The sequence below is a fragment of the Theropithecus gelada genome, chromosome 3, assembly GCF_003255815.1.
Source record: "Theropithecus gelada isolate Dixy chromosome 3, Tgel_1.0, whole genome shotgun sequence".
Classification (NCBI taxonomy): domain Eukaryota; kingdom Metazoa; phylum Chordata; class Mammalia; order Primates; family Cercopithecidae; genus Theropithecus; species Theropithecus gelada.
The window spans coordinates 116,409,172-116,435,934 of NC_037670.1; the positions used below are offsets into that span (position 1 = coordinate 116,409,172).

A 26,763-nucleotide genomic window follows, 5' to 3' on the forward strand; every position below is an offset into this window, starting at 1 on the left:
CCAGACATGTTCACTTGTCTGAGGATGCACAATGGGGCCAGGATAGAGAGAATATATTCTAAGCCTGTTGATGAAGTACTCTACTACTTAGGTAGTTTTTCCTCACATCTTTTTCCTGAAATGTCGACATAGAAAACATTGAATGTAACTTCAATATAAAACTTACAAACACAAGAACATAATAAAAGTTTAACAATATATTGGTGATGTCACTGGCATTGCTTATTAATAATAGTTTTCAATGAAGACAAAAACATTGTGTGTTCAGGGTTTCCAAGAAGCTCAACTTCAATGATTCACACTAGGAGGACTCAAAGGACTTATGGCTAAGATTTATTACAACAAAAGGATACAAGGCAAAATCAGCAATGGCAAAAGGTGAGTGGTGAGAAGTCCAGAAGAAACCAGGTGCAAGCTCCTAGAGTTCTCTTCTAATGGAGTCACAGGGCACACTGAATTTCCCCAAGCAATGAGGTGAGACAGCACTTGTGGAATGCTATTTACCAGAGAAGCTCAGTAGAGACTCAGTGCCCAAGGATTTTATTAGGCGCTGATCATGTAGGCGCCCGCCCAGCTTGCACCAAAATTTCAGACTCATAGAAGGAAGGCAGAACTGCAGAAGGAAGAACCATATTGTTTGTACAGATAGTTTGGCCATACTTATCAGTTAGAATGGTGGTAATCCTCCCCAAATCCAAGTTCCAGCCAAGCGCCAATGTTTGTATACAGGCCTTTCTAAACATAGCGGCCTTAGAGCGGCTGTGTCAGCTCTTGTCTGCACACAATGTCTGTTAATTTATTTCCACTATGAGACTTTTTAGCAATCTTAAAAGTGATGAAAGAAGTAAGGAATACATTCAAAATTTTATACTAGCCTTTTAAATTTATATCAGACCTTGTTTCACCATTTACAGAAACACAAAAATAGAATAAAATCTAAAGCAAGTGAGGAAATGCGACACATAGAGCAAGAAAAATAAAAGTTGGGCTGCAGTTTCTACACATAATGAACTTCTTAAAGATTATACACTCTTGGTCAGGTGCTGTGGCTCGTGCCTGTAATCCCAGCACTTTGGAAGGCTAAGGTTGGCGGATCACTTGAGCCCTGAAGTTCAAGACCAGACTGGGCGCATGGCAAAACCCTGTCTATGTGAAAAGTACAAAAACTAGCTGGGCATGGTGGCACATGCCTGTAGTCTCAGCCACTTGTGAGGCTGAGGTGGGAGGATCACTTGAACCCAGGAGATGGAGATGCAGTGAGCCAAGATTGTGCCATTGCACTCTAGCCTGGGTGACAGAGTGAGACACTATCTCAACAACAACAACAACAACAACAACAACAAAGATTATATATTCTTGCAAGAATTGTGCACTGTAGATTGAACTCTGAGCTTTCTATTATGTGTGTCTTATGGAAACATTATTTTTTTTCCAGATAGATAATACCTAATAATGTTAAGTGTTTCCTTTGTTCCAGGCATTTGTTAAGGACCCTATGTTTATTGCATGACATAATCTTCATATAGGGACATAAGTCCCGCAATTTAGGAACTTGTGATATTCTTATGTTCCAGATGAAGAAACTGACTCAGAGAAGTTAAGTAACGCATTCAAAAATCACAGGATCGCATAGCTAGTAAGCAGGGTAGACTCAGATATGCTCAGTTGCTTTTAACAACTGTAATCATTTATGATTGGTTAAACTCATCTCTCTGGAATTGAAGAGTTCTTTATTGCTGCTATCTTTTGATCTTCTGACCGTGTAATCATCCAAGACTATGTCACCTGGCTCAGTGTCTCCCTTTCCACTTTGGTCCTCCAAGCAACTTGAGTAACTTTTATGGTTATATGGAAACCACTCCTTGATCTTCACAGCTGCAATAATCATATAAACCTACCTGTATCTGGATCTGTTTTCTCCTCCAACTTTCCAGTTATGACAGAGTTTTAATCTTAAGACTAATCACTCATACTTTGGCTCCTATCTCCTCTGCCTTCTCAGGGACCTTACATTATTATTACCACTTATTCTCTTCTTTATCTTCTATCTCTCCCTCTCAACTGGGTCTGTCCCATTGGCATTGACACATCAAGGCACTGTGATCTTACTGATGCCCTTCATGGAGCCACCCCTGCCAGCTCCCTTCACACACAAAAGTGGCCTTTGCATTCTATCTTGATTTCACCATTCGCTTAGTTCTCAACCTATTGAAGTTTGACTCCTGTTCCTGCCTCTCTCTATGTTCAGTGGACATTTTAAAATTCTATCTTGATCTCTCAGCAGCACTTAGACTGTCTCCTATATTTTTTGTATTTGCTTCTGTTACGTCACGGTTTGCTGATTTTCCTCCAGTTCTTTTTCTTGTGTTAGGCTTTTCTCTTTTTCATGTGTCAGGCTTTTTCTTGTGTTACCCTTACCTGTGAAGTTAGAGTTCGCAACTCCTTATCACAGGAGTCAGAGATGATGTGGACATTCCTATAGTTCCACAAAGCCATTTTCAAATTATTTTTTATTCTCATGCAAACTCCTTTGTTATTTGAGTTTCACTTTGAATAATTATACTATCTTCTATCTATTTTCAGCAGTATCCTCGAATTACACCCCCACCCCCATTCCTTGAGGACTTTATCATTTGATTGCTTCTACTTCATTCACCTTATGTTCCTGTTACTCTTCTGAGTATTTTGGTAACCTTACAAATAAGGCTCAACATTCTCTGACTTCTTCAGTTCCAACAACCGTGCCTCATAAATTACATTAGTACCTTAGTAAATTACAAGTGTGGACAGGATCTTGGGCTTATTGTTTGGGTGGGCTTTCCTCTACGAAGGTATAAACACACACACACATGTATTAGTCTTTGACCACAACCTGTGATTTCTTCCAGCTCTGCCCTGCCTCTTTATCATCCCTCTTTTGACATTGTGCGTTCATTTCCTATTGCTGCTGTAGGAAAATAGCACTCACTTAGTGGCTTAAAACAACACAAGTTTATTATCTTACTATTCTGGAATCGAATGTTTTGCTGGGCTAAAGTCAAGGTATCAGCAGGATTGCATTTCTTCTGGAGGCTCTGTTTCCTTCCCCTTTTCAGCTTCTAGAGGACACTTGCATTTCTGGACTCACAGGCCCTTCCTTGCATCACTCCAACCTCTTACTTCAATCATCACATCTCCTACTGACTCCAGGCCCCCTCCTCCCTCTTATAAGAACCCCTGTGATTACATTTGCCCTCCTAGATAATCCAGGGTAATCCCCTATCTGTAGCTCTTTTAAATCCGTAAAGTCCCTTTTATCATGTAAGGAAATATATTCACAGGTTCCTGGGATTAGGATTTGGACAGGCTGTGGGGGGAGAATTATTCTGTCTACCACACCTAGTCAATACTTTACTCTCTCAACTGCTCTTTCATCTCCTAGTATCCCTCCTTCCTTTTTGCTCTTCTAAAAATTTACCCATAATAGCCACATCATGCCACTTTGGTCCCTACCTTGAAACCATTAAATGTTTTCCTTTCTGCTTACAAAGGAAGTTCAGTGTAAAACCCAGACTCCTTCCTGTCATCACAAAATGCCCTACATATCTGACCTCTGTTATTTCTGACTTTACTGCAGACAAATATTCTCCTTCACTCTGCTGTGCCACAATGTTTGTTCTATTTGGTCCTTGGGACACAGCAAGCTGGTTTTTACCCAAGTACCTTTGCATTGGCTCTTCCTGCCTGAAATGCACTGTCCCCAGATCATCACAGGATGAACTGTATCCTTCCTGTCACTGAAGTCTCATCATGGATGTTACTTCCTGAGAAAGACATTCTCTGACCAGCCAATCTAAACCAGGTGACCCTGCCTATCTCTGTGTCATACCATGTATGGCTTTTCTTCTGAATATTTATCACTGTCTGATTTCTTTTCTATATGTTGATCTTCTCTCTGAAGGTAGACTCCATGGAGGCAGGAGTTTTTTTTTGTATATTTTTTCTCTACTGTACCCTAAATGCCCTAGAACAGTGCCTGGAACTTTCATAGGAACTTAAATATTGAATGAATGTTGAATACATCTATTCCCCCTTTTACTATATGCACTAGAATGTATGCTTTATGAGGATAGGTAGCTTGTCTTACTCACTGTTGTTATCAGTACCTAGAACCAAGCCTGACCTTATTGGGTTCTTTCAAATATTTGAAAGATATTTGAAAATATTCACATATCCCTTGAATGTTAAATGAATAAATGAACGAATGAATTCCCTCTCAAATCCAAGTCATGTTTGCCATCTAACCTGCTGAATGTTACCTAAACCTCTCTCCTGTCAGTACCTCCTACTTCTTTGCCTTGGGAAGCTCAATCTTTGGCATTGGGCACTCATCAACATGCCTTTTATGTGGTTCTGATTCACCTTCTCTCTCTTTCCTGTTAGCATCTAATCAAACATTTTTTATTTCTTTTTTCTCCCTTTCTTTGTTTCTCTCTCTCTCTCTCTCGTCTCTCTCTCTCTCTCTTTTTTTTTTTTTTTTTTGAGATAGAGTCTCGCTCTGTGACCCAGGCTGGATTGCAAGTGGCGGTATCTTAGCTCACTGCAAGCTCTGCCTCCCGGGTTCACGCCATTCTCCTGCCTCAGCCTCCCGAGTAGCTGGGACTACAGGCACCCGCCACCTTGCCCGGCTAGTTTTTTGTATTTTTTGTTTTGTTTTGTTTTTAGTAGAGACGGGGTTTCACCGTGTTAGCCAGGATGGTCTTGATCTCCTGACCTCGTGATCTGCCCGTCTCGGCCTCCTAAAGTGCCGGGATTACAGGCTTGAGCCACCGCCCCCGGCCTCTCTTTTTTTTTTTAGGTCTTACTCTGTCACCCAGACTGGAGTACAGTGGCATGATCACAGCTCACTGCAGCTTCAACCTCCCAGGCTTAAGTGATCCTCCCACCCCAGCGTCTGGAGTAGCTAGGACCCTAGACACATGCCATCGCACCCAGACAGTTTTTAAAATTTTTTGTAGAGAAAGGGTATCCCTATGTTGCCCGAGCTGTACCAAACTCCTGGGCTCAAGCGATCCTTCTGCCCTCAGCCTCCTAAAGTGTTGGGATTACAGGCGTGAGCCATCATGCCCGGTGCATTTCTTTTTTTAAAAAAAGACTCCAATTACAAGTAGTTTATACTTCTATCTTACATTTCACCTGTGCTACAATGTTTTTTGGTCTGCCTGCTCTTTGACTTTATGAGACTGAAAAGTCTTGTTAATTTTTATATTTTCAAAACCAGTGACAGTACCTGCTTATATCGTATATTTGTATATTGTATGCTCAACAAAAGTTTCTTGTATTCTCATTTTTACCCTCATAACAGCTATGTAAGGCTTTCTGTGTGTATGAATATTTTCCTCATTTTGTAAATTCAGAAACTGAGGCTCAAAGTTGTTAAGATTTGTTTCCCCTAAAGTCTCCTCCTAATAAACTACAGAGCAAGGGCATTTGACTGAGGCTTTTGTCCTACTCAGCATTATGTTACCACTTTCTTCAAACCTTCTCACCCCCTTCTCTCTAGAAATCAATCTTGCTTCGTGTCACTAAGAAATATGGCATTCTAGCATCTATAAGAAACTTAAAAAAATTTATGAGAAAAAACAAACAACCCAATAAAAAGGTGGACAAAAGACATGAATAGACACTTCTTAAAAGACATGTGGTCAACATTCATATAAAAAAAGTTCAACATCACTGATCATTAGAGAAATGCAAATCAAAACCACTATGAGAAACCATTTAACACCAGTCAGAATGGCTGTGATTACAAAGTAAAAAAATAACAGATGCTGACAAGGTTGTGGAGAAAAAGGAGCATTTATACACTGTTCAGCCATTGTGGAAGACAGTGTGGTGATTCCTCAAAGACCTAAAGACAGAAATACCATTTGACCTATTACTGGGTATATATCCAAAGGAATATAAATCATTGTATTACAAAGACACATGCATTGTATGTTCCTTGCAGCACTATTCACAATAACAAAGACATGGAATCAACCTAAATGGCCATCAGTGATAGACTGGATAAAGAAAATGTGGTACATAAAGAGCACTGAATACCATGCAGCCATAAAAGGGAATGAGATCATGTCCTTTGCAGGGCTTGACTGGAGCTGGAGGCCATTATCCTTAGCGAACTAATACAGGAACAGAAAACCAAACATCACATGTTCTCACTTATAAGTGGGAACTAAATGATGAGAACACATGGACAGATAGAGGGGAACAACACACACTGGGGCCTTTCAGAGGGTGGGGTGTGGGAGGAGGGAGAGGATCAGGAAAAATAACTAATGGGTACTAGGCTTAATACCTGGGTGACGAAATAATCTGTACAACAACCCCCCATGAAACAAGTTTGCATATGTAACCAACCTGCATTTGTACCCCTGAACTTAAAAGTTAAAATAAACAAAAAATAATTTTAAAAAATACAAAAGGAAATACGAGGTTCTGATCTCTTTCAATTTTCTGTCTTTATTCCTGGAAAATTAGTACTCACTTTAATCTTCTTCCTTCTAGTCTGAGATTAAGAGATGTAATTCCAATTTTCCCAGCTCAGTGAAGGGTGTCTTTTGATTAGTCAGCTATTTCTTTCTGTTTCCACATTTACACCCCAAACTTGAGGGGACTCAGTCTTTTATAAGCACATTGTACTCTTTTCTGTCTCAGTTTACTGTTCTTTTTGGTTTAAATGCCTTTTTTTTTTTTTCTTCTAACACTTGGTCAACTTTCAAAGCTGGAAGGAAGCATCACCTCTTTTAAATATGAAGCCTTTTCACAAAGGAGGGAATGATGATTGACTCAGTTTTATGTCTATTCTATACACTGTGCTGTCAAAGCATGCAGAGTATGTATTGCATATACGTTTTTCTTTAGTCTCTCTGGAGGCAGGGGTTATATCTTTGGCATTTATCTCTGGATAAATTTTACCTGTCATTGAGTAGGGATTCAGTAAATGTTTACTTTCATGATCCACTTATTTTTATTATGGCCAATGATAGTTCTGGAGGTAAAATGTCCTGTGTTGGTGGTGATGGGAGAAATTTTTTCATATCAACTATCTTCTCTTCCTGTACTTAGGAGTTTGATATTTTGTCTACTTTAATGTAATCTCTAAAAGAAGACCTCTTCCCCTTCATTTGTGTTTAAGGAAGCAGATGAATTCTTATCTAAGACAGAATACATAGTGCAAAATTTAGCCAGTGTTTCAAAGAAATATGAAACAACATGCCAAAACATGATTCTCCCATTAATGTTTTAATCTGTAAATATGTTGATATTAGGTCATCAACCCATAACATAACATGGAAAGTTATGCCATGAACCCAAACTTGAGCTCATTTGATTACAATTTTAAGAGCTAGAAAAAGGGTAAATGCAAATACTTAAGTATCTATTAGATACTCTTTTTACACCATATCTTAATTTTCATAATCATTTCATAATTTGACTTTACTTTTTATCTCCTGTTTTATGGACTGCCATTCATTTCTGGTAATAACCATTCTTTATGTCTCCACTTAGCAGTCCAGTACCAAATTCCCCAGTTGCTACTGTAAGATTCGTGTAAGCTAACTTTAGGATTGATGTCTATCCTCTTGTGAAGTATATGTAAGTTCTAAAATCTTGCTGTCTGTGGCTATGACTTTTTTGCTGCCTAATCTTTGTTTTGGTTTATATTTCCTGCCTAGGCCTATGATTTTTTTTACCCAGTTTCCTCCCTGCATTACAAACCTGTTGCCTACAGCTACATCTTCCATCCACATGATAATCTTCTGCCCTGGGGTTTATTCATAGACACCCACAGCTGGCTTTATCCCGTTTCTCTTTTCTTTCCTTTGGTTTTCTTTCAATCCTTAGCTAGTTCCCTGAGTTATAGGGGAGCAGTATTAATCACTTCCCAAGGGGTCCCTGAGCCCATTCTTCTTAACTGTGTCCTCTTCCTGTAACTTTTTGGGTTCAGAGAAACTTTTCTTTCCTTCCTGTGACCTGCCTACATTTAAAGAGATTATGCAGATCTCCACTGGTCATTCATTATTGTCATATTCTGTCTTCTCAGAAAAAATGTTCTTTGACAAGCATGCATTGGACTCATTTTTTCTGCTCATTATTGAGGCCCAATTATCTTCAAATCGCTTTACATTTATGCCAGTTCCATTGTGTGGCAGGTCTTTAACCCAAACCACTTTGTTAAAGCAACACAACGTTTCCTCCATGGTATCCTCAGAGGGGCCTTTGGCATTCAAGTTTTTGCCCATGAGATGATAAGTGGCTTCTATTCTTAGAAACTAGAGCAACAAATACTATATTATAGTACCATTAAATACTTTTACAGTTTCCCAAAATGTCCCATCCTTCTCATTAGACTTCATATAAGAAGACAGACCAAGTCCAATGTGAAGAATTAGGCCAGAACTCAGTGGAAGAATCAAATGTCCATTTCTACTTAGACTATTGCAATAATTTAGCAAAGGTAGAGTGTATCTTGGACTAGGGTAGTATCAGTAGTAGTCTGAAAAATGTTTGGATTTTGGATATATTTTGAAGGGAAAGCAAATCATCCATGAAACTGTACTAATTGTTCCTCTGCTATTCTTTTTTCTCTCTTTTTAGTTTCGCTATTCAAATTGGCTTGACAAGTTGTATATGGTGGTGGGAACTTTGGCTGCCATCATCCATGGAGCTGCACTTCCTCTCATGATGCTGGTGTTTGGAGACATGACGGATACCTTTGCAAATGCAGGAAATTTAGGAGCTCTGTTGTCAAACAACACTAATAGCAGTAAGTATTGTTTGTGTACCAATTTTATTGGAAACTTGCAGCAAAAACAAGCACTTCGAGTGATGTTTGTGGATTCTTTACTAAATACACATTAGTGTGTTTAGTCCTGTAGGAGGCAGACAGTCTGAGCTATAATTCATATTTGTAGTGAGTTAGAAAAGATAATATTTACAAGCATTACAACACACAACTGAAGTGCCAGCAGAGATATGTAGAAAAAGAGAGAGCTCTGTGAAGTCAGAAATATTCTGGAAAGCTTCAAGAAGAAATATAGGAACTTAATTAGAACCTTGAATGGTAAGTAGAAATCAGTTGTGAGATTTCCTAACAGATTGAATATGGGTGTAAGAGGAAAAGTTCAGGATGATTCTAAAGTTTTTAGCCCTAGAAACTGGGAGGATGCAGTTACTATCAAGAGAAATGAGAAACGGAGAAGGAGAGTGGATTTGAGCAATAAATGCCAGAAATTTAGTTTTGGACATTGTTATATGTTGGGCTCTCTGGAATTAGATTCAGCAATGGAAAAGTGGGGCTAAATTGTGTGTGTGTTGAGGGGGGTGTATTTTAGGATAAGATAAATAATAGCTTGTAGCTTGTTTTGTGTGTTAATGGAAATGATCCTAAAGAAAGGAGAAAGTGATGTTTGAATGAGAGAGGGAAGAGATTTGCTAGAGTGATATCCTTGAGAAAGAATGGAATCCAGTGCTGTGGAAGAAAACAATAACAGGTGGGAAAAGCGAATTTGAGTGTCAGTACCCAGTGGTGGGTAGATGAGGAGGTGAGAATCTGTGGAAGTTTTCTCCTGGTAACTTTAGTTTTCTCAGTGAAGTAGGAAGCGAGACAATTGGCTGATAGAGACAGAGAAAACAGATGTAACACAGCTCTCAAGGAAAGTGGGAAAGTGAATAGACTACAGAAATAATCTAGGTGTAACATACATATTCTCTCTTTCTGTCTCTCTCTCTCTCTCTCTCTCTCTCTCGATGGGGAGGAATGGATTGATATCTCTGAGTTTCCTAGGTTACCTCTGGTTAAGCCTAGATTGATTTAAACTAAGCTACTCAAAAACTTACAATCTAGTTTGCACTTAGGTGGTCAAATGTTGAAAATGCCTGTCTGAGAATGTACTTGAAAATATAGTGATACCACTTAGCTTACAAGGACCTTTCAACTTTTGAGCTTTCAAGTTTCTGATGAATTCAATGAGTCACTTCCCCAGAAACATGCACATAAATATTCATACCAATCTCGGGTGTAAATGGATCTTTTGATATTTTTCAGTGGGTCCTTGGAACCACTTTGTGATCCTGAAAAGTACATTGTTTACCCTAAGGTAGAATTACTTCAATTCTGTGGATGCAGGTAATAGGCTGGGCCAGAAAAATTTTTGTATGTTTGAGCTATGTAAAATTCTTATGCATTTATTACGTTCTTTTGCGGCATTCAAAGGAACCTGCAGAAAGATGCTGTACCACCTTTGAACTGGCACCTTTCTTTTACACCATTCACCAAAGGAAGTCCTCAATGCTTTCTGAATTCATTGGTTCCTATACATGCTATATTGGGCAATATTCTGTGGTGTTAGCTCTCTTAGTGCTTCATAGTGGAAGAATCAAATATTTCATCACTCTGGTGGCTCAGCAGACCTAATGGGTACATCTCTGTCCATTCAGATCTTGCTCACTTTTTAATGGCTTCCCGGCCTTCAGAATTGTGAGAAATAAATTTCTATTGTTTGTAAGCTCCCAGTTTATGTATTTTGTTATACCATCCCAAATGGACTAAGACACATAGTAAACTCACTTACTTACTTAATAGCATGCGTGAGTTCCCAAACAGATGATGATCTAGTTGTGATAACTAGCTCCTTTCTGGATAGGCCCATGTGTCTGTATGCCTATCAAAATCTCCTAGGCTAAACCGTGGCCACATCACCACAGCTTGCCAGCTAGTAATTTAGATTTCCATCTTCATAGATATCTAGTTTCCAGTTGAGATTGTAGTTCACATTGCACTCCTTGCCAGTCATTCCCATTAAGCTCACTCTTCTAACCTTGAGAATGGGAAAGAGAAAGCTTAGAGAAATATTTGAAAGTTTACTTTTGTTATCCTCTTAAGAGGGGATATATTTAGTGGTTAGAGAATAGACTCTGGAGTTGAACTACCTGGCTCAAAAACCACACCCTTACCAATTTTTAGTTTTGAGGTTTAGGGAAGTTCTTCATACTTTAGTTATTAAGTTGGATAACAATAGAACCTACTTCTTAGGATGGTTGTGATATTTAAGTGGATTCATTCATTGAAGAATCACAGAACAAAGTCTAGTCATAAAAAGTACTCAACAAATATTAGTTACTGTTATTATCAACAGGCTTTCATGTTCCTCACAAATGAAATTACATAACTTGCAAAGATGATATGGTTCCTTATATAATTTTTCTTTACAAAACTCTATGATACCACCTCAATTTTTATAGTTGTTGAAAGTTTGAGACATACCCAAAGTTACTCAGTAGCTATTACAGATGTGAATAATCACCCCTTTAAGTAGCATTTCCTTGGTTACTGAATCACCAGCCATGCCTTTCAGGGAAGGTAGGTGTCTTCAAACTATGACCCCGGGCTATTTGGCCTGCTGCCTCTTTTTGTACAGCCTGTGAACTAAGAATGGATCTTACATTTTCAAATCATTGGAAAAAAATCAAAAGAAGAAATTATATTTTGTGACACATGGAAATTATGTGAAATTTAAATTCCAGTACCTGTAAATAAAGTTTAATGAAATGTAGCTACACCTATTCGTTTATATTTTATGAATGTAAGCAGCCTATGACTGCTTCTATGCCACAATGGCACAGTAGAGTAGTTGTACAAACCATATGGTCTGAAGAACCTAAGATATTTACTATCTGGTCCTTTATAGAAAAAGGTTCCCCATCTCTGAGTTAGGGTATTGAGTGAGGGGTTGTTGTCTTCAGTCAATCCATCAGTTAATTTGTGTTAGAGCATTCTGTGTGCCAGTCATAGTATATGCCCTCATCATTCCCAACTCTTGAGAAGCTTAGTATAATGGGAGGGATGGACAAGTGAACCAGTAAATACAGTTGAATATGATTAGTGATATAATACAGAGATACATAAAATGCATTGGAAAAACAGAGAAAGGACACCTGACTCCATATAGAGGAATCATGGGAGGCTTCCAAGAGGAGGTGATAACCAAGTATGGTCAGCATCTGTCGCCTACACAAAATGTACATATTCTGTGTAACAGGTGAAACCATTTGAAAATAAAGATTAAATAAGTAAGATTAATACTCTTCCTCACTGCCACTCCTCATTTCCACTCCCCCCACCATTGTGTATCCTTGCATGCCTTTGTAAAGACAGCATGCTATTTTTACTGCGATTTTCACTTTAGGACACTTACTACACTATCACTACTCTGCATGTGTGCAGATTTAGACTGTCAGAGACCCTCAAGGCTGCCTGGAAAGGGGGGAATAGCATCAGAGGTTTTGATGCTTGTCCCAGAGATGAGGGCAAACATATTCTGTCATGCCTGTGGAGGGAGAACCAGCCTACTAAATTCTTGGGGCCCCAGATACTGTCAGATCATTCTTCTTTTTGCCCTTCCCTAGGCAAAACCTCATTATCTCTCCATGGGGGTGGACTAGATACCAGAGCCTCCTTATTGGAGAAGTATTCCTTGCTTAAGGGGACTTGGATTTGCCAAGGCTCTTGAAAGCCTGGAGGTGTTTACACTAAACATAGGATCTAATTAGACAGCTCTAAAAACTTCTTGAGTAAGCAGATCCTTCTTTGTTGCTGCAATAGAACCCTCATAAGTTTTCTCGTCCCAATACTTTGCCGTAATTAACAGATATCAGCTTTTGTTCTGCTGTTTTACTATGGACCAGATTTCCTGACAGCTACTCCCATCTATCTCTGGTTTAATTATAGAATATGTGCAGCCTTTGCCTTAAAATCTCTGATGACTGGAGCCTAGGAAACTCTCTGGTTTTGTCATACCACTTTTTTTGTAAACAAAGCTTAATCACTGATGAATTTCTGTAGTATTCTGTGAATTCTCATCTTCCTTATGAGACTGGCCACTGTCTGGAAATGATCCTAGATAAAGGTGATTGTGGTTTTAAATGTGTTGTGGTGAAGATGGCAGGTGAGGCACATGTAAAATGACATCCAGGCAGTAGAAAAAATGACACTAAATCTTGGCATAAAGAATAGGACTAGAAGCTGGGTGTGGTAGTGTGTACCTGAAGTCCCAGCTACTGGAGAGGCTGAGGTGGGAGGATCACTTGAGGTCAGAAGTTCAAGGCTAGTCTGGGCAAAATAGTGAGACTTTGTCTCTAATAAAAGTTAAAAGATTAAAAAAATATATTATGTTAGGAGGAGGTGGAACAAGATAACCAAACAAAAGCCTCCAGAAATCATCGCCCCCGCCCCCATTCCTACAGGAACACCAAATTGAACAACTATTCACAAAACAAAGCACCTTCATAAGAACCAAAAACCAGGTGAGTGACCACACTATTTGGTTTTAGCATCATACTGAGGAAAGAGGCACTGAAGAAGGTAGGAAAGAGAGTCTTGAATTGCCTGCACCACTCTTGCCCTCCTCCACCAGCAGCACGTACTGAAGAATGAATCACAGTCTCTTAATAGCTAAATTGATCAAGCAGAAGAAAGAATTAGTGGGCTTGAAGACAGACTATTTGAAATACACACACTCAGAGGAGACAAAAGAAAAAAGAATAAAAAAGAATGAAGCATGACCACAAGACCTACAAAATAGCCTTAAAAGGGTAAATCAAAGAGTTATTGGCCTTAAAGAGGAGGTAGACAGATTAGGGTAGAAAGTTTATTTAAAGGGATAATAACAGAGAACTTCCCAAACCTAAAGAAAGATATCAATATTCAAGTATAAGAATGTTGTAGAACACCAAGCAGATTTAACTCAAATAAGACTACTTCAAGACATTTAACAAACTCCCAAAAGTCAAGGATAAAGAACTGATCCTAAAAGGAGCAAGAGAAAAGGAACAAATAACATACAAAGGAGCTCCAATATGTCTGGAAGCAGACTTCTCAGTGGAAACTTTACAGATCTGAAGAGAGTGGCATGACATGTTTAAAGTGCTGAAAGAAAAGCACTTTTTTTCCTAAAATAGTATATACAGTGAAAATATCCTTCAAATATGAAGAAGAAATAAAGACTTTTCTAGATGAACAAAAGCTGAGGGATATATTCAACACCAGACCTGTCTAGACAAGAAATGCTAAAGGGAGTTTTTAATCCGAAAGAAAAGAATGTTAATGAGCAATAAGAAATCATCTGAAGGTACAAAACTCACTGGTTATAGTAAGTACATAAAAAAACACAGACTATTACAACACTGTAATTGTGGTGTATAAACTACTCACATCTTGAGTAGAAAGGCTAAAACATGAACCTGTCAAAAATAATAACTACAATAACTATTCAAGACACAGTCTAGTAAGATATAAACAGATACAGATATAAAAAGTAGGGAGATGAAGTTAAAGTATAGAGTTTGTATTAGTTTTCCCTTTGCTTGTTTGTGCATATGATCAGCATTAGGTTGCCATCAGTTTAAAAATGCGTTGTATGATATCATTTGCATACCTGATGGTAACCTCAAATAAGATAACATACAGCAGATACCTAAAAGATTAAAAGCAGACATTAAAACATACCACCAGAGAAAATCACCTTCACTAAAAGGAAGATGAGAAGGAAGGAAAGAAGGAAGAGAAGACCACAAAAAACAACAAACAAAATGGCAGGAGTAAGTCTTCACTTATCAATAATAACGTTGAATCTAAATGGACTAAACTCTCCAATCAAAAGACATAGAGTGGCTGAATGGATAAAAAAACAAGACCCAACTATCTGTTGCCTACAAGAAACATACTTCACCTATAAAGAAGCACACTACGATCCATAAAAGTTCTTGTAGTTATTATTTTTGGTAGGTTCATCTTTTAGTTTTTCTATTCCAGATATGAATAGTTTACACACCACAATTACAGTGTTATAATTTCTGTGTTTTTCTGGGTACTTACTATTACCAGCGAGTTTTCACTCCAGATCTGGCCCAGATCTGATGTGAGTGGATATGAGTACTTCACACACCAGTTACAGTGTTATAATTGTTTTTCTGGGGACTTAACTGTTACTCATGAGTTTACACATAGACTAAAATTTAAGGGATGGAAAAAGTTATTCCATACCAATGAAAACAAACAAAAAAAGCAGGAGTAGCTGTACTTACATCAGACAAAATAGACTTCAGTACAAAAACTACAGAAAGAGACAAAGGAGATCATTATGTAATCATAAAGGGATCAATTCAGCAAGAAGGTGCAACAATTGTAAATAAGTATACATTCAAAACTGGAGTTCCAAATATATAAAGCAAATATCATTTGAGCTAAAGAGAGAGATAGATCCTAATACAATAATACATGGAGACTTCAACACCCCACCGTCAGCATTTAACAGACTTTTCAGACAGAAAATTAACAAAGAAACATTAGACTTAATCTGCAATATGGACCAAATAGACCTAATAGGTATGTACAGAACATTTTATCCAATAGCTGCAGAATACACATTCTTTTGCTGAGCACATGGATCATTCTCAAGGACAGACCATATGTTAGGTCACAAAATATGTCTTAAAAATTTCAAAAAATTGAAATAATATCAAGTATCTTATCTGAGCACAATAGAATAAAACTAGAAATTAATAAGAGGATATTTATATAGACACATGAAAATTAAACAATCTGTTCCTAATGACCATAAATAAATTAAAAAGAAAGTTGAAAAATTTCTTGAACCAAATGAAAATGGAAACACAACATACCAAAACCTATGGGATTCAGCAAAAGCAGTACTAAGAGGAAAGTTTATAGCAATAAATGCCTACATTGAAAAAGTAGAAAAGTTTCAAATAAACAACCACAACCTACTGATGGAATTTAAAGGACTAGAAAAGCAAGAGTATACCAAACCCAAAATTAGTAGAAAAAAGGGAATAATAAAGATTTGAGCAGAAATAAGTGAAATTGAAATCAAGAAAACAACACCAAAAAGTCAATGAAATGAGAAGTTGTTTTTTTGAAATGCAATGATAAACAAAATCGACAAACTTTTAACCTGACTAGGAAAAAAAGAGAAGACTCAAAATCAAATGAAAAAGGAGATGTTATCATTGATACCACAGAAATCATTAGTGGCTACTATGAGCAAGTATTTGCCAATACATTGGAAAACGTAGAAGAAATGGATAAATTCCTAGACACATACAAACTACCAAGTTTAAACAATGAAGAAATCAGAAATCTGAACAGACCAATAATGAGTAATGAAATTTAAGCTGTAATTTTAAAATCTCCCAATAAAGAAAAGCCCAGGACCTAACAGCTTTACTGCTGAATTTTACCAGACATTTGAAGAAAAACTAATACCAATACCACTCAAACTATTCTGAAAAACAGAGGAGGAGGGGATACTTCCAAATGCATCCCATGAGGCCAGTCTTACTCTGATGCCAAAACCAAAGACAAATAAAAAAAAGAAGAAAATTATAGACCGATATCCCTGATTAACATTGATGCAAAAATCCTCTACAAAAATACTAGCAAACCTAATTCAACAACACTTTAAAATGTTGTTCAAGACCAAATGGGATTTATCCCAGGGATGCAAGGATTATTCAACATATGCAAACTAATCAATGTGATGTATCATATCAACAGAATGAAGGATATAAAATATATGATCATTGCAGTTGATGATGAAAAGGCCTTTGATAAATTCAACAACCCTTCATGATAAAAACTTTTAAAAACTGGGTATAGAAGGAACATTCATAAACAAAATAAAAGCCACATACAACAGACCCACAGCTAGTATCATACTAAATGAGGAAAAACTGAAAGCCTTTCCTTCAAGATCTGGAACAAGACAAGGATGCTCACTTTCACTAGTTATTCAACATAATACTGAAAGTCCTAGTGAGGGCAGACAAGAGAAAGAAAAAAAGGCATCTGAATTGGCCAGGAAGAAGTCAAATTATCCCTGTTGGCAGATGATACAATCTTATATTTGGAAAAACCTAAAGACTCCACCAAAAAACTATTAGGAGTGATAAATAAATTTAGTAAAGTTGCAAGATACAAAATCAACATACAACAATCAGTAGCATTTCTATATGGTGACAGCAAACAATCTGAAAAGGTAATCAAGAAAGTAATCTCATTTACTATTGCTACAAATGAAATAAATACCTAGGAATAAATTTTACTAAAGAAATAGATCTCTACAATGAAAACTGTAAAAGATTGATGCAAAAAATTGAAGAGGACACCAAAAATGGAAAGATACTCCATGTTCGTGGATTGGAAGAATGGATATTTTTAAAATATCAGTACTACCAAAGCAATCTACAGACAGCGCAATCGCTATCAAAATACCAGTGACATTCTTCACGGAAATGGAAAAAAGAATCCTAAAATTTACATGGAACCCCCCAAAAAACCAGAATAGCCAAAGCTATCCTGAGCAAAAAGAACAAAACTGGGGAAATCACAGTACCTGACTTCAAATTATACTACAGAGCTAGTAACCAAAACACCATGGTACAAAGAAAAGAGACACATAGACCAATGGAACAGAATAGAGAATGCAGACGTAAATCCATAAATCTATAGTGAACTCATTTTCAATGAAGTTTCTGAGAATGTATATTGGGGAAAAGACTGTCTCTTCAAAAAAATGATGGTGGGAAAACTGGATATCCATATGCAGAAAAATGAAACTAAATCCCTTTCTCTCATCATATACAAAAATAAAATCAATATGGATTAAAGACTTAAATCTATGACCTGAAACTATGAAACTACTAAAAGAAGACATTGGAGAAACTCTCTGGGACATTAGATTGGGCAAAGATTTCTTGAGTGATACCCCTACAAGCACAGGGAACCAAAACAAAAATGGACAAATGGGATCACATCAAGTTAAAAACCTTCTGGACTGCAGAGGAAACAGTCAGCAAAGTGAAGAGACAACCTGCAGAATGGGAGAAAGTATTTGCAAGCTATCCATCTGACATCAGATTAATAACTAGAATATATGAGGAACTCAAACAACTCAATAAGAAAAAACTCCAATTAACAAATGGGCAAAAGATCTGAATAGACATTTCTCAAAAGAAGCTATACAAATGGTAAACAGGTATATGAAAATATGCTCAACATCATTGATCATCATCAGAGAAATGCAAGTCAAAACTACAGTGCGATATCATTTCACCCCAGTTAAAATGGCTTTTATCCAAAGATAGGCAATAACAAATGCTGGCAAGGATGTGGAGAAAAGAAAACCCTTGTACACAGTTGAGAATGTAAATTAGTACAACCATGATGGAGAACAGTATGGGGGTTCTTCAAAAAATGGAAAATTTAACTACCATATGATCCATAACTATCCCTCTGCTGGGGAAATACTCAAAAGAAAGGAAACCAGTATATCGAAACCTGCACTCCCATGTTTATTGCATCACTATTCACAATAGCCAGGATTTGGGAGCAACCTAAGTGTCCATCAGCAAGTAAATGGATGAAGAAATTGTGATGCATATACACAATGGAGTACTATTCATCTGTAAAAAAATGAGATCCTGTCATTTGCAACAACAAAAATGCAACTGGAGGAGATTATATTAAGTGAAATAAGCCAGGCACAGAAAGACAAACTTCACGTTTCTCTCATATTTGTGGGAGCTAAAAAATGAAAACAATTGGACTTATGGAGATAGACAGTAGAATGACATTTACCGGAGGCCGGAAAGTGTAGTGGGGTGGCAGAGGTAGAAGTGGAGATGGTTAATGGATACAAAAATATATAGTTAGATAGAATGAATATCATCTAGTATTTGATTACACAACAGGGTGACTACAGTCAACAACAGTTTATTGCACATTTAAAAATAACTAAAAAGGTATAACTGGATTGTTTGTAACACAAAGAAAGGATAAATTTTTGAGGTGATAGATACCCCATTTACCCTAATGCGATTATTATCCATTGTATGCCTATGTCAAAATATCTCATACACCCTGTAAATATATACATCTACTATGTGCCACTCAAATTAAAAATAACTGCTTTTTTCTCCTCTTTTATATTTTCTTCCCAGCACAGAAAACTGTATTCTCCCATTGGCTCCCCAGGACAACAACTTTCATACACAACCAAGAGCTAAGCTCCTTTGGCAGTGTTCCTTCCTTTGCCTCTCTAGTAAACTATCTTCCTCACTGAAGTCTTTATAAATTTAGTGGCATAATTTCATATTTTGAGACTCATTAGAGTTGGCTATGTTAGAATCTGTCAATATGTTACAGCAGAAAGCTTTCATGTGATGCAGCTTCACATAAAAGCTGAAAATTTCAGATTTTAAAAATCTCACAAATTTTTTCTGTGTCCATTTATGTTTACCACTTATACCTGTGATACTGTGATTTGCAGTAAGAAATAAATATTTTGGTTTTTATCTCTAAAAAAAAAAATTAAAAATAAGTAAAAATTAAGATTAAATACATTTAAAAAATAAAACTAAAAAATCCAGGACTATCAACTTGGCTTTATTTAAGTTGAATGCAATGTTAAATCCTCTGGGATAGGATATGGAGAAAAGTAAAAGGAATGCGAGCCCCAAGCCTTGAGGAAGAACTCAACTGTTAGCAATAACTAAAGCCAACCCTCATTGAGCATTTACTATGTGCTGGGTCCTGTTCTTAGAGCTTTACATGCAGTAACTCTTTTAATTCTTAAATACACATGAGATTAATACTTTTATATATGTGTGTAAAAGTGTGTGTGTATATATATTCTTATATATAATTGTATTATATATATAAAATAATATATATACTTATGCACACTCACCCATATATAGTGTGTGTATATATGTAGCTCTGTGAAACCACTTGTAAATTTTTTGAATAGGCTAAGTTATGGCAGTGCAACAGGTTGGGCACTGGAAATATAAAGATAAACTAGATATAGTTCGGTTTTCTATGACCTCACACCAGTGGGAGTGGGAGGAGCAGATAGATGTAAATAGTCATACTTCTATTTTTGTATGACTTAGTAAGTTGAATCACTGTCAATTACTGTGGAGTTCTATTGCAAGATGAATCACTCTGCTAGGGGTAAGACGATGTAATACTTTAGTTTATTCACGGAGGGAGAGTACATTCCAGAAGAAAAATTTTGGTAAAGGCATTCCAGTTAGAGAAAGCAGAATGGATAAAGCCTTGAAGGAAGCAAATAGGATAGTTAGGGAATAATAAACCCTTTGGTGTGCTTACAGCCAGGCTACACAGAAGTGGGGAAAGCTGGTGAAGATGGGGTTGAGGGAGTGAAGTGAGTTGAGGCTAGAAAGGGATGTAGCAAATGTAACTATTATTCCAGAATCCAAGTGTGCTAAAATCATAACTTTTATTTTATATAACATAATTTCCATTTTGAGTCCCTCTTCAGTAAATGTGGTAAAAACCCAATCTCAGTTGTTTTGGGGTAGGCCTCACCTTTCCCTGGGGTGTGTCTTGGAGGCCAACATAGTTTCAGATGAGTGAGAAGGCCGAGTGTTGTTCAGCATCATCGTCTACACAGGCATTCGGTCAAGCTTTCTCATCCTCCTCTCTTAAAAGCTTTGATGTCATTCTGCTCCTTCCATATCTCTCTAGGTCCAAGGAGACTCTCGGAAGCTGTTCTAAAGCCATCCCTTCAACTCACTACACATTTCCTTTTCTGAGGTCTTGCTCTAGGGTCTGCTTAGGTGGCAGGAGGCAGGTTTCTTTTTCCTGGACCCTCCAGTGCCTATGTAGTCAGCAATTCTCAACTGCTTATTTTCTCAGCATGTGGAAAATATTTTTTCAATCTAAAGGGTGGAGCTTAATCTCATAAAATTTAAACAAAATATTCTGTCATGCTCAGTTTCCTCTTCAACCCTCAAAGGCATAGGCTTTGGGAATATAAAAGCCAAGAAGAAACCTACACAGTACATATATATATATTTTTAATGCAGCAGCAGCCCTCTCTGAAGACAGTGACTGCACAGTGATCTAGCTTCTGAAATGAGGAGATAGGTGTGGGGATAAAGAAAATATCTGGTAATCATTGTTGGTGCTTCAGACATATTTTCTTTCATGTGTATATTGTGGCAAAATCGCAAAGGAACTAATGTGATGTACCTTGGATCTTGATCTTTATACTTTATGTAGTGGACTGTTATTGAAGGTTATCAATGGAAGCACTATGATTATATTTTTGCTTTCAAATATAAAATCTGGGGACAATCTGAAGACCTAACTGGGGCGGAAAGATTAGTTATAGTAGTCTTGTTTCAGGAGAAGTAAGAAATGATGAGGACTTGAACCAGAGCATTAACTGTGAAGAGAGAGAGGATTTGAATAGTGCTAGATAGATTTTGGAGTCACTGAAGCTGTGAAAGTTGCTGAGGTCAGCCTGGAGCCTGCATAGAGTTCTGGGAAACACCCGTGTATAGGAAAGAGGGAGAACATAGGGGTCAATACTGAGACTAAGGGAGAAGCATCAGAGTGGTAGAAGTAAAAGAACCAGGGTAATAAGCTCCTACACACTGGTGATAACCTTCAATGACAGTCCACTGCATAAAGGATGATGGTTTTATTAATGGGAGTTCCCCTGCATGTGCCCTCTTGACTGTCACCATGTAAGACATGCTTTTGCCCCTCCTTTGCCTTCTGCCATGATTGTGAGGCCTCCCCAGCCATGTGGAACTGTGAGTCCATAAAACCTCTTTTTCTTTATAAATTACCCAGTCTCAGGTATGTTTTTATTAGCAGCATACTAACAGACTAATATAGTTACATAGGTAAACGTGTGTCATGGGTTTTTTTTGTTTTGTTTTTTGGGTTTTTTTTGTACAGATTACTTCATCACCCAGGTATTAAGCCTAGTACCTACTAGTTTTTTTTCCTGATTCTCTCCCTCCCCCACCCTCCACACTCCAAAAGGCTCCAGTGTGTGTTGTTCCCCTCTGTGTGTCCATGTGTTCTCATCATTTAACTCCTACTTATAAGTGAGAACATGGTATTTGGTTTTCTCTTCCTGTGTTAGATTGCTAAGGATAATGGCCTCCAGCTTCATCCATGTCCCTACAAAGGGCATGATCTCATTCTTTTTTATGGCTGCAGAGTATTCCATGGCATCTATGTACCACATTTTCTTTATCCAGTCTGTCATTGATTGGCATTTAGGTTGATTCCGTGTCTTTGCTATTGTGAATAGTGCTACAATGAACATACGCATGCATGTGTCTTTATAATAGAAGTATTTATACTTCTTTGTTGAATGCCTGATTTTTATTTTGACTGGTACAATTTGACAGGCGAAGCACAAATAAAAGGAACTTGGTGCTAGACTTGCTTTCTATGTATTTTGATGGTTGAAGCTATAGGTATGGTGTAATTGGACATACAAACATAAAGGAGGCAATTTTGACCTTGAACAAAGTTGTTTACTTTTTGAGCTATTTAGAAATGACTGTAGACTTAGAAGACATCATTGCTGAAGAACATTTGTTTAAATTATCTTGGTTTCTTATCTTGAGAATTGAGAAAACTGGTAAAAGCAATGAGTAGAAAACAGATATTTAGTTAGACTTGGAAAATGGTCTTGATTTGGTAGTGACATACTGGCAACAATTAATACTATATAGAGACATTTCCTGGTAAATAGAGAAGATAGATAATGTAAGGTTTCCCAAGATTGATTTGGAGAAAAATCCTCACCTGACTATTCAGTGTCCTGTTTCATTTTTGAAAATGTGGAGCAGAAGACATCTCACAACTGATTTAAATAAAAATTCAATCTGAAAATGTTTATTGTTGTATTGACATAAGGCAAAGCAGTCAAGAATACCTCTTGCATGTTTTGCTATGCTTCTGCATCTCTTTGTTTCTTCCTTACTTTCTGTCTTACCCTTTAATGGAGTTTTCTCCAGGATTCTGTGCTTGGCCTGCTGTTTTCTCCTTATCTGCTGGCCTGTCCTTATGGGTAAGGAGAAATGGATTTAGCTATGGCCTCCAGCACATGAATCTTGAATCTTTAGATCTGAACTCTCTAAAACTGGAAAGTTACAGTCTGAATACTTATTGGACATCTGCAATTGAATGTGCCAGGCACTGCAAAACAAAAATGTTCAAGACCAAACTAATAATCTCTCCTCTGACCAGAGCAGGTCTTTTTGCTGAATTCTTATTTCCCACCATGACACTAGCATTCTCCAAATGCTTAGGCTTGCTGTTTTGATAATTTTTAAAAATTTTTATTCTCTCTACTTCTATCAGTTGCTAAGTCCTGTAACTTCTTGCTCTATAAATCTTGTAAGTATGTGCTTTCTTTTCTATTCTCATTTATACTCTCTTTCCCTACATAGTTATAGTAGCTCAAGTCTCTTAGTCTCTCCACATTCCAGTTAATCGTATACATTGCTGGTGGCTAAACTCTCATAAAACATACTTCTAATTATATCCTATTTTGCTCAAAGCTGTCAAATGACTGCTGGTCTGTTTTCTTGCACCATACCTGCAGGACCCAGATTATCTTTCCAGCTACATAACCACCTTCCTCCATCCACACAACATACTTCCTCCCCCTGTCAAAAACAGACTTACGCATTCTTCAAACTTGCCGTTGACTTTTGTCTATATTGTTCACCTTGCTAGAAATATTTTTTTCCCCTCTTTTCCATACCTGTCGAAATCAGACTCATCTGAAACAGGTCCTTTCATTTTAACATAACTTTTTGCAGTCTCAATTGTGATAATTCCTAGAAAATATTTACTCTTTGTACATTTATAACATATGTGTATAAGTATGTTTAACACAGCATTGCTTGTAACAGTAAAATATTGGAAACAAGTGAAATAGTTGCAACATTGAAAAAAATAGATATACACATTTATATACTGATAGGAAAAAATTTGGTCACTGAATGTGAACTATGACTCCATTGTTAGAAAATAAGTGTGAATTTGTGTGTATCTACATGCATACATAAAAGAAAATCTGAAAATGTACACACCAAAATGTTGAACAGTGCTTGTGTGTGTGTGTGTCTGTGTGTTAGGGGTAAAGTTATGAAATACTTTTATAGTGTACTTTTTGTCTCAAAAATGTTAGCATTTGCTAATATTGGGTGATGAGCTCACTGACGTTTATTACACTGTTCTTTGTATTTGATATTTTTAAATAAGAATAAAACTGGAAAAATGCAGTGTTAGATTTTAAATATGTACCTTAGTGTGCAATGGCATTTATCAGGACAAGAGATTTTTCTTTTATGGGATCTTGGAGTGATATTCCAAAAAATATTTTAATTCAAGAACACTGATATTTCTGCTGACAGACTACCTCTTACCAAATGTGGGTTTCTTCTTGCAAATAAACATCATTGAATTAGCGTATATGTGGTTGCACACAGTCAGCAGAGAAATATTTGAATGAATGCCATAATGCTTACACACAATTAAAACTGAGTCAGCTTGACGTATTTTTGTGTAAATCATTAAGTGAAATGAGTTTGATTCATTTTTACATGTTTATTTTTAATGGAGACTAAAGAGACATAAATGGTATGTGTTTGTTTTGTGGTGGTCTAGGTAATATCACTGATACAGGGCCCTTCATCAATCTGGAGGAAGAGATGACCAGGTAATTAGACATTCTACTTACTATTGTTAAGCTTTTCTATATTCATCAAGTTGTAGAAATGTTTAAAATTTTGCATTATCATCATAGAAATTTTGAGGAGAACAATACTCTTGTTAGTTTTTAGGAGGATATGTGTAGATTTTTTAAGAAAAGAATTGGCTGCATAAGGTATGCAAAAGTTAGGGTTAAGCCTACAGTAGACATTGATCAATATAGAATATCATATTAATATATAAGGAAATTAGAGGAGTTTAAAGTAGCCTTTTAAAATGTAGTTGAATTAAGAATCATTATTTTCTGTAATATATATGTGCCAGGTGTGGTGGCACATACCTACAGTCCTAGCTACTTGGGAGGCTGATGTGAGAGGATCGCTTGAGCCCAGGAGTTCAAAGCTGCAGTGAGCTGTGATCACATCACTGCACTCCAGCCTGGGGGAAAGAGCAGAACACTGTCCCCCACCAAAAAAAAAAAAAAAATATTAGAGAGAGAGAATAATTATTTTCAATGGCTTATAATTCTTAATTTGTTTCCTGGATGTTTTCAGACATGACATGATAATGAAAGCAGCCAAAAGGAATTTTTTTAACTCAACATCTGATTCTGAACAATAAAATAAAACATCCCAGAATAAATATAGTCACTCTATTCTTAACTCACACTGGGGAATCTTTTGGTTAATGATTTACATATATTGAAGTTTATTCCCCAGAACAGCTTATAACAGATGTCCAAAGGTACATGTAGGTGAATCAGAAGAAAATTATTCTACATTATGGTGTAAATGATCTGGTACATTTGAAAAAAAATAGATACGTTTTTTGCTGGAGTGCAGTGGTACAATCTCGGCTCACTACAACCTTCAATTCCCGGGTCCAAGCGATTCTTGTGCCTCAGCTTCCCAAGTGACTGGGTTTACAGGCATGTGCCACTGGGTTTACAGGCGGGTGCCACTACACCAGCTAATTTTTATATTTTTAGTAGAGGCGGAGTTTCACCGTGTTGCCCAGGCTGGCCTTGAATTTCTGACCTCAGGTGATTCACCCGCCTTGGCCTCCCAAAGTGCTGGGATTACAGGTGTGAGCCACCGTGCCCTGCCGAAAATGGAGACACTTGATAATATTTTGAAAGTCAAGGAGTAAATACCTCCAAATATTCCTGTGGAGAGGCATTGTTTTTTACATTGGGGAAAATGAAACAGAATGTCTTTTAATCATGTACATGCTTTTGAGTAAACATACACTGACAGTTTAAAATACATTAACTTATTCTCAAAGCATGAGTTCTACTTGTGATGTGGGGTTTCCATTAGCTATCTCTTGCTATATAATGAACACTTGGATAGAATACTATCTCTTGCTGTATCATGAACACTTAGATAGTAATTAATGATTGAGTTATCTGTTAACTAAAACTTAGTGCTTTAATTACATCTTCCTTGATAAATGCATTGTAAGTTACAAGGTAGAGATTGGGGAAGACTTGTTTCCCAAGATTCCTGATGGGCTGAGTACTGAATTGTGAACAGCAATGTCAGAGACTGTCTGCTTGTTACCTAGCCATCTTTATAGCTTCTGCATGATTCAAACATACAGTTTAATTTGAAGATGGTAAGTAGTGAAGTTTTAAAAGTGGGAATATTGGAATACTGTATTTCATTTTAGAATGTTTGCCTTTAACCTAAAAATTAATTGTTTACTGAAGCCCGATAATTGTTTGCGTTTTTTTTGTTGTTGTTGTTGTTTTTTTTTTTTTTTTTGAGATGGAATTTTGCTCTGTCTCCCAGGTTGGAGTGTAGTGGCACGATCTCTGCGCACTGCAACTTCTGCCTTCCGGGTTCAAGCGATTCTCCTGCCTCAGCCTCCTGAGTTACTGGGATTACACGTGTGCACCACTACACCCAGCTAATTTTTCTTTTTCTTTTTCTTTTTCTTTTTTTTTTGTGTTTTTAGTAGAGACAGGATTTCACCGTGTTGGTCAGGCTGGTCTCAAACTCCTGACCTCGTGATCCGCCCACCTTGGCCTCCCAAAGTTCTGGGATTACAGGCGTGAATTGTTTGCTTTTTTTTTTTTTTTTTTTTTTTTTTTTTTGAGGGGGGTTCCCCTTTTCCCCCAGGGGGGGGGGGGGGGGGGGTTT

The 26,763-nt window shown here is 37.2% G+C and overlaps 1 protein-coding gene across 2 annotated transcripts in view; it reads left to right on the forward strand.

Moving 5' to 3' along the window:
* Window positions 1–26,763, forward strand: part of ABCB1 (ATP binding cassette subfamily B member 1) — a 218,533-nt gene that overhangs the window by 117,360 nt on the left and 74,410 nt on the right. For both annotated transcript variants that reach the window (XM_025379380.1, XM_025379381.1), the window contains 2 exons: window positions 8,641–8,809; window positions 24,575–24,626. In XM_025379380.1, coding sequence (XP_025235165.1) covers window positions 8,641–8,809; window positions 24,575–24,626 — 221 coding nt within the window. The remainder of the gene's footprint in view (window positions 1–8,640; window positions 8,810–24,574; window positions 24,627–26,763) is intronic.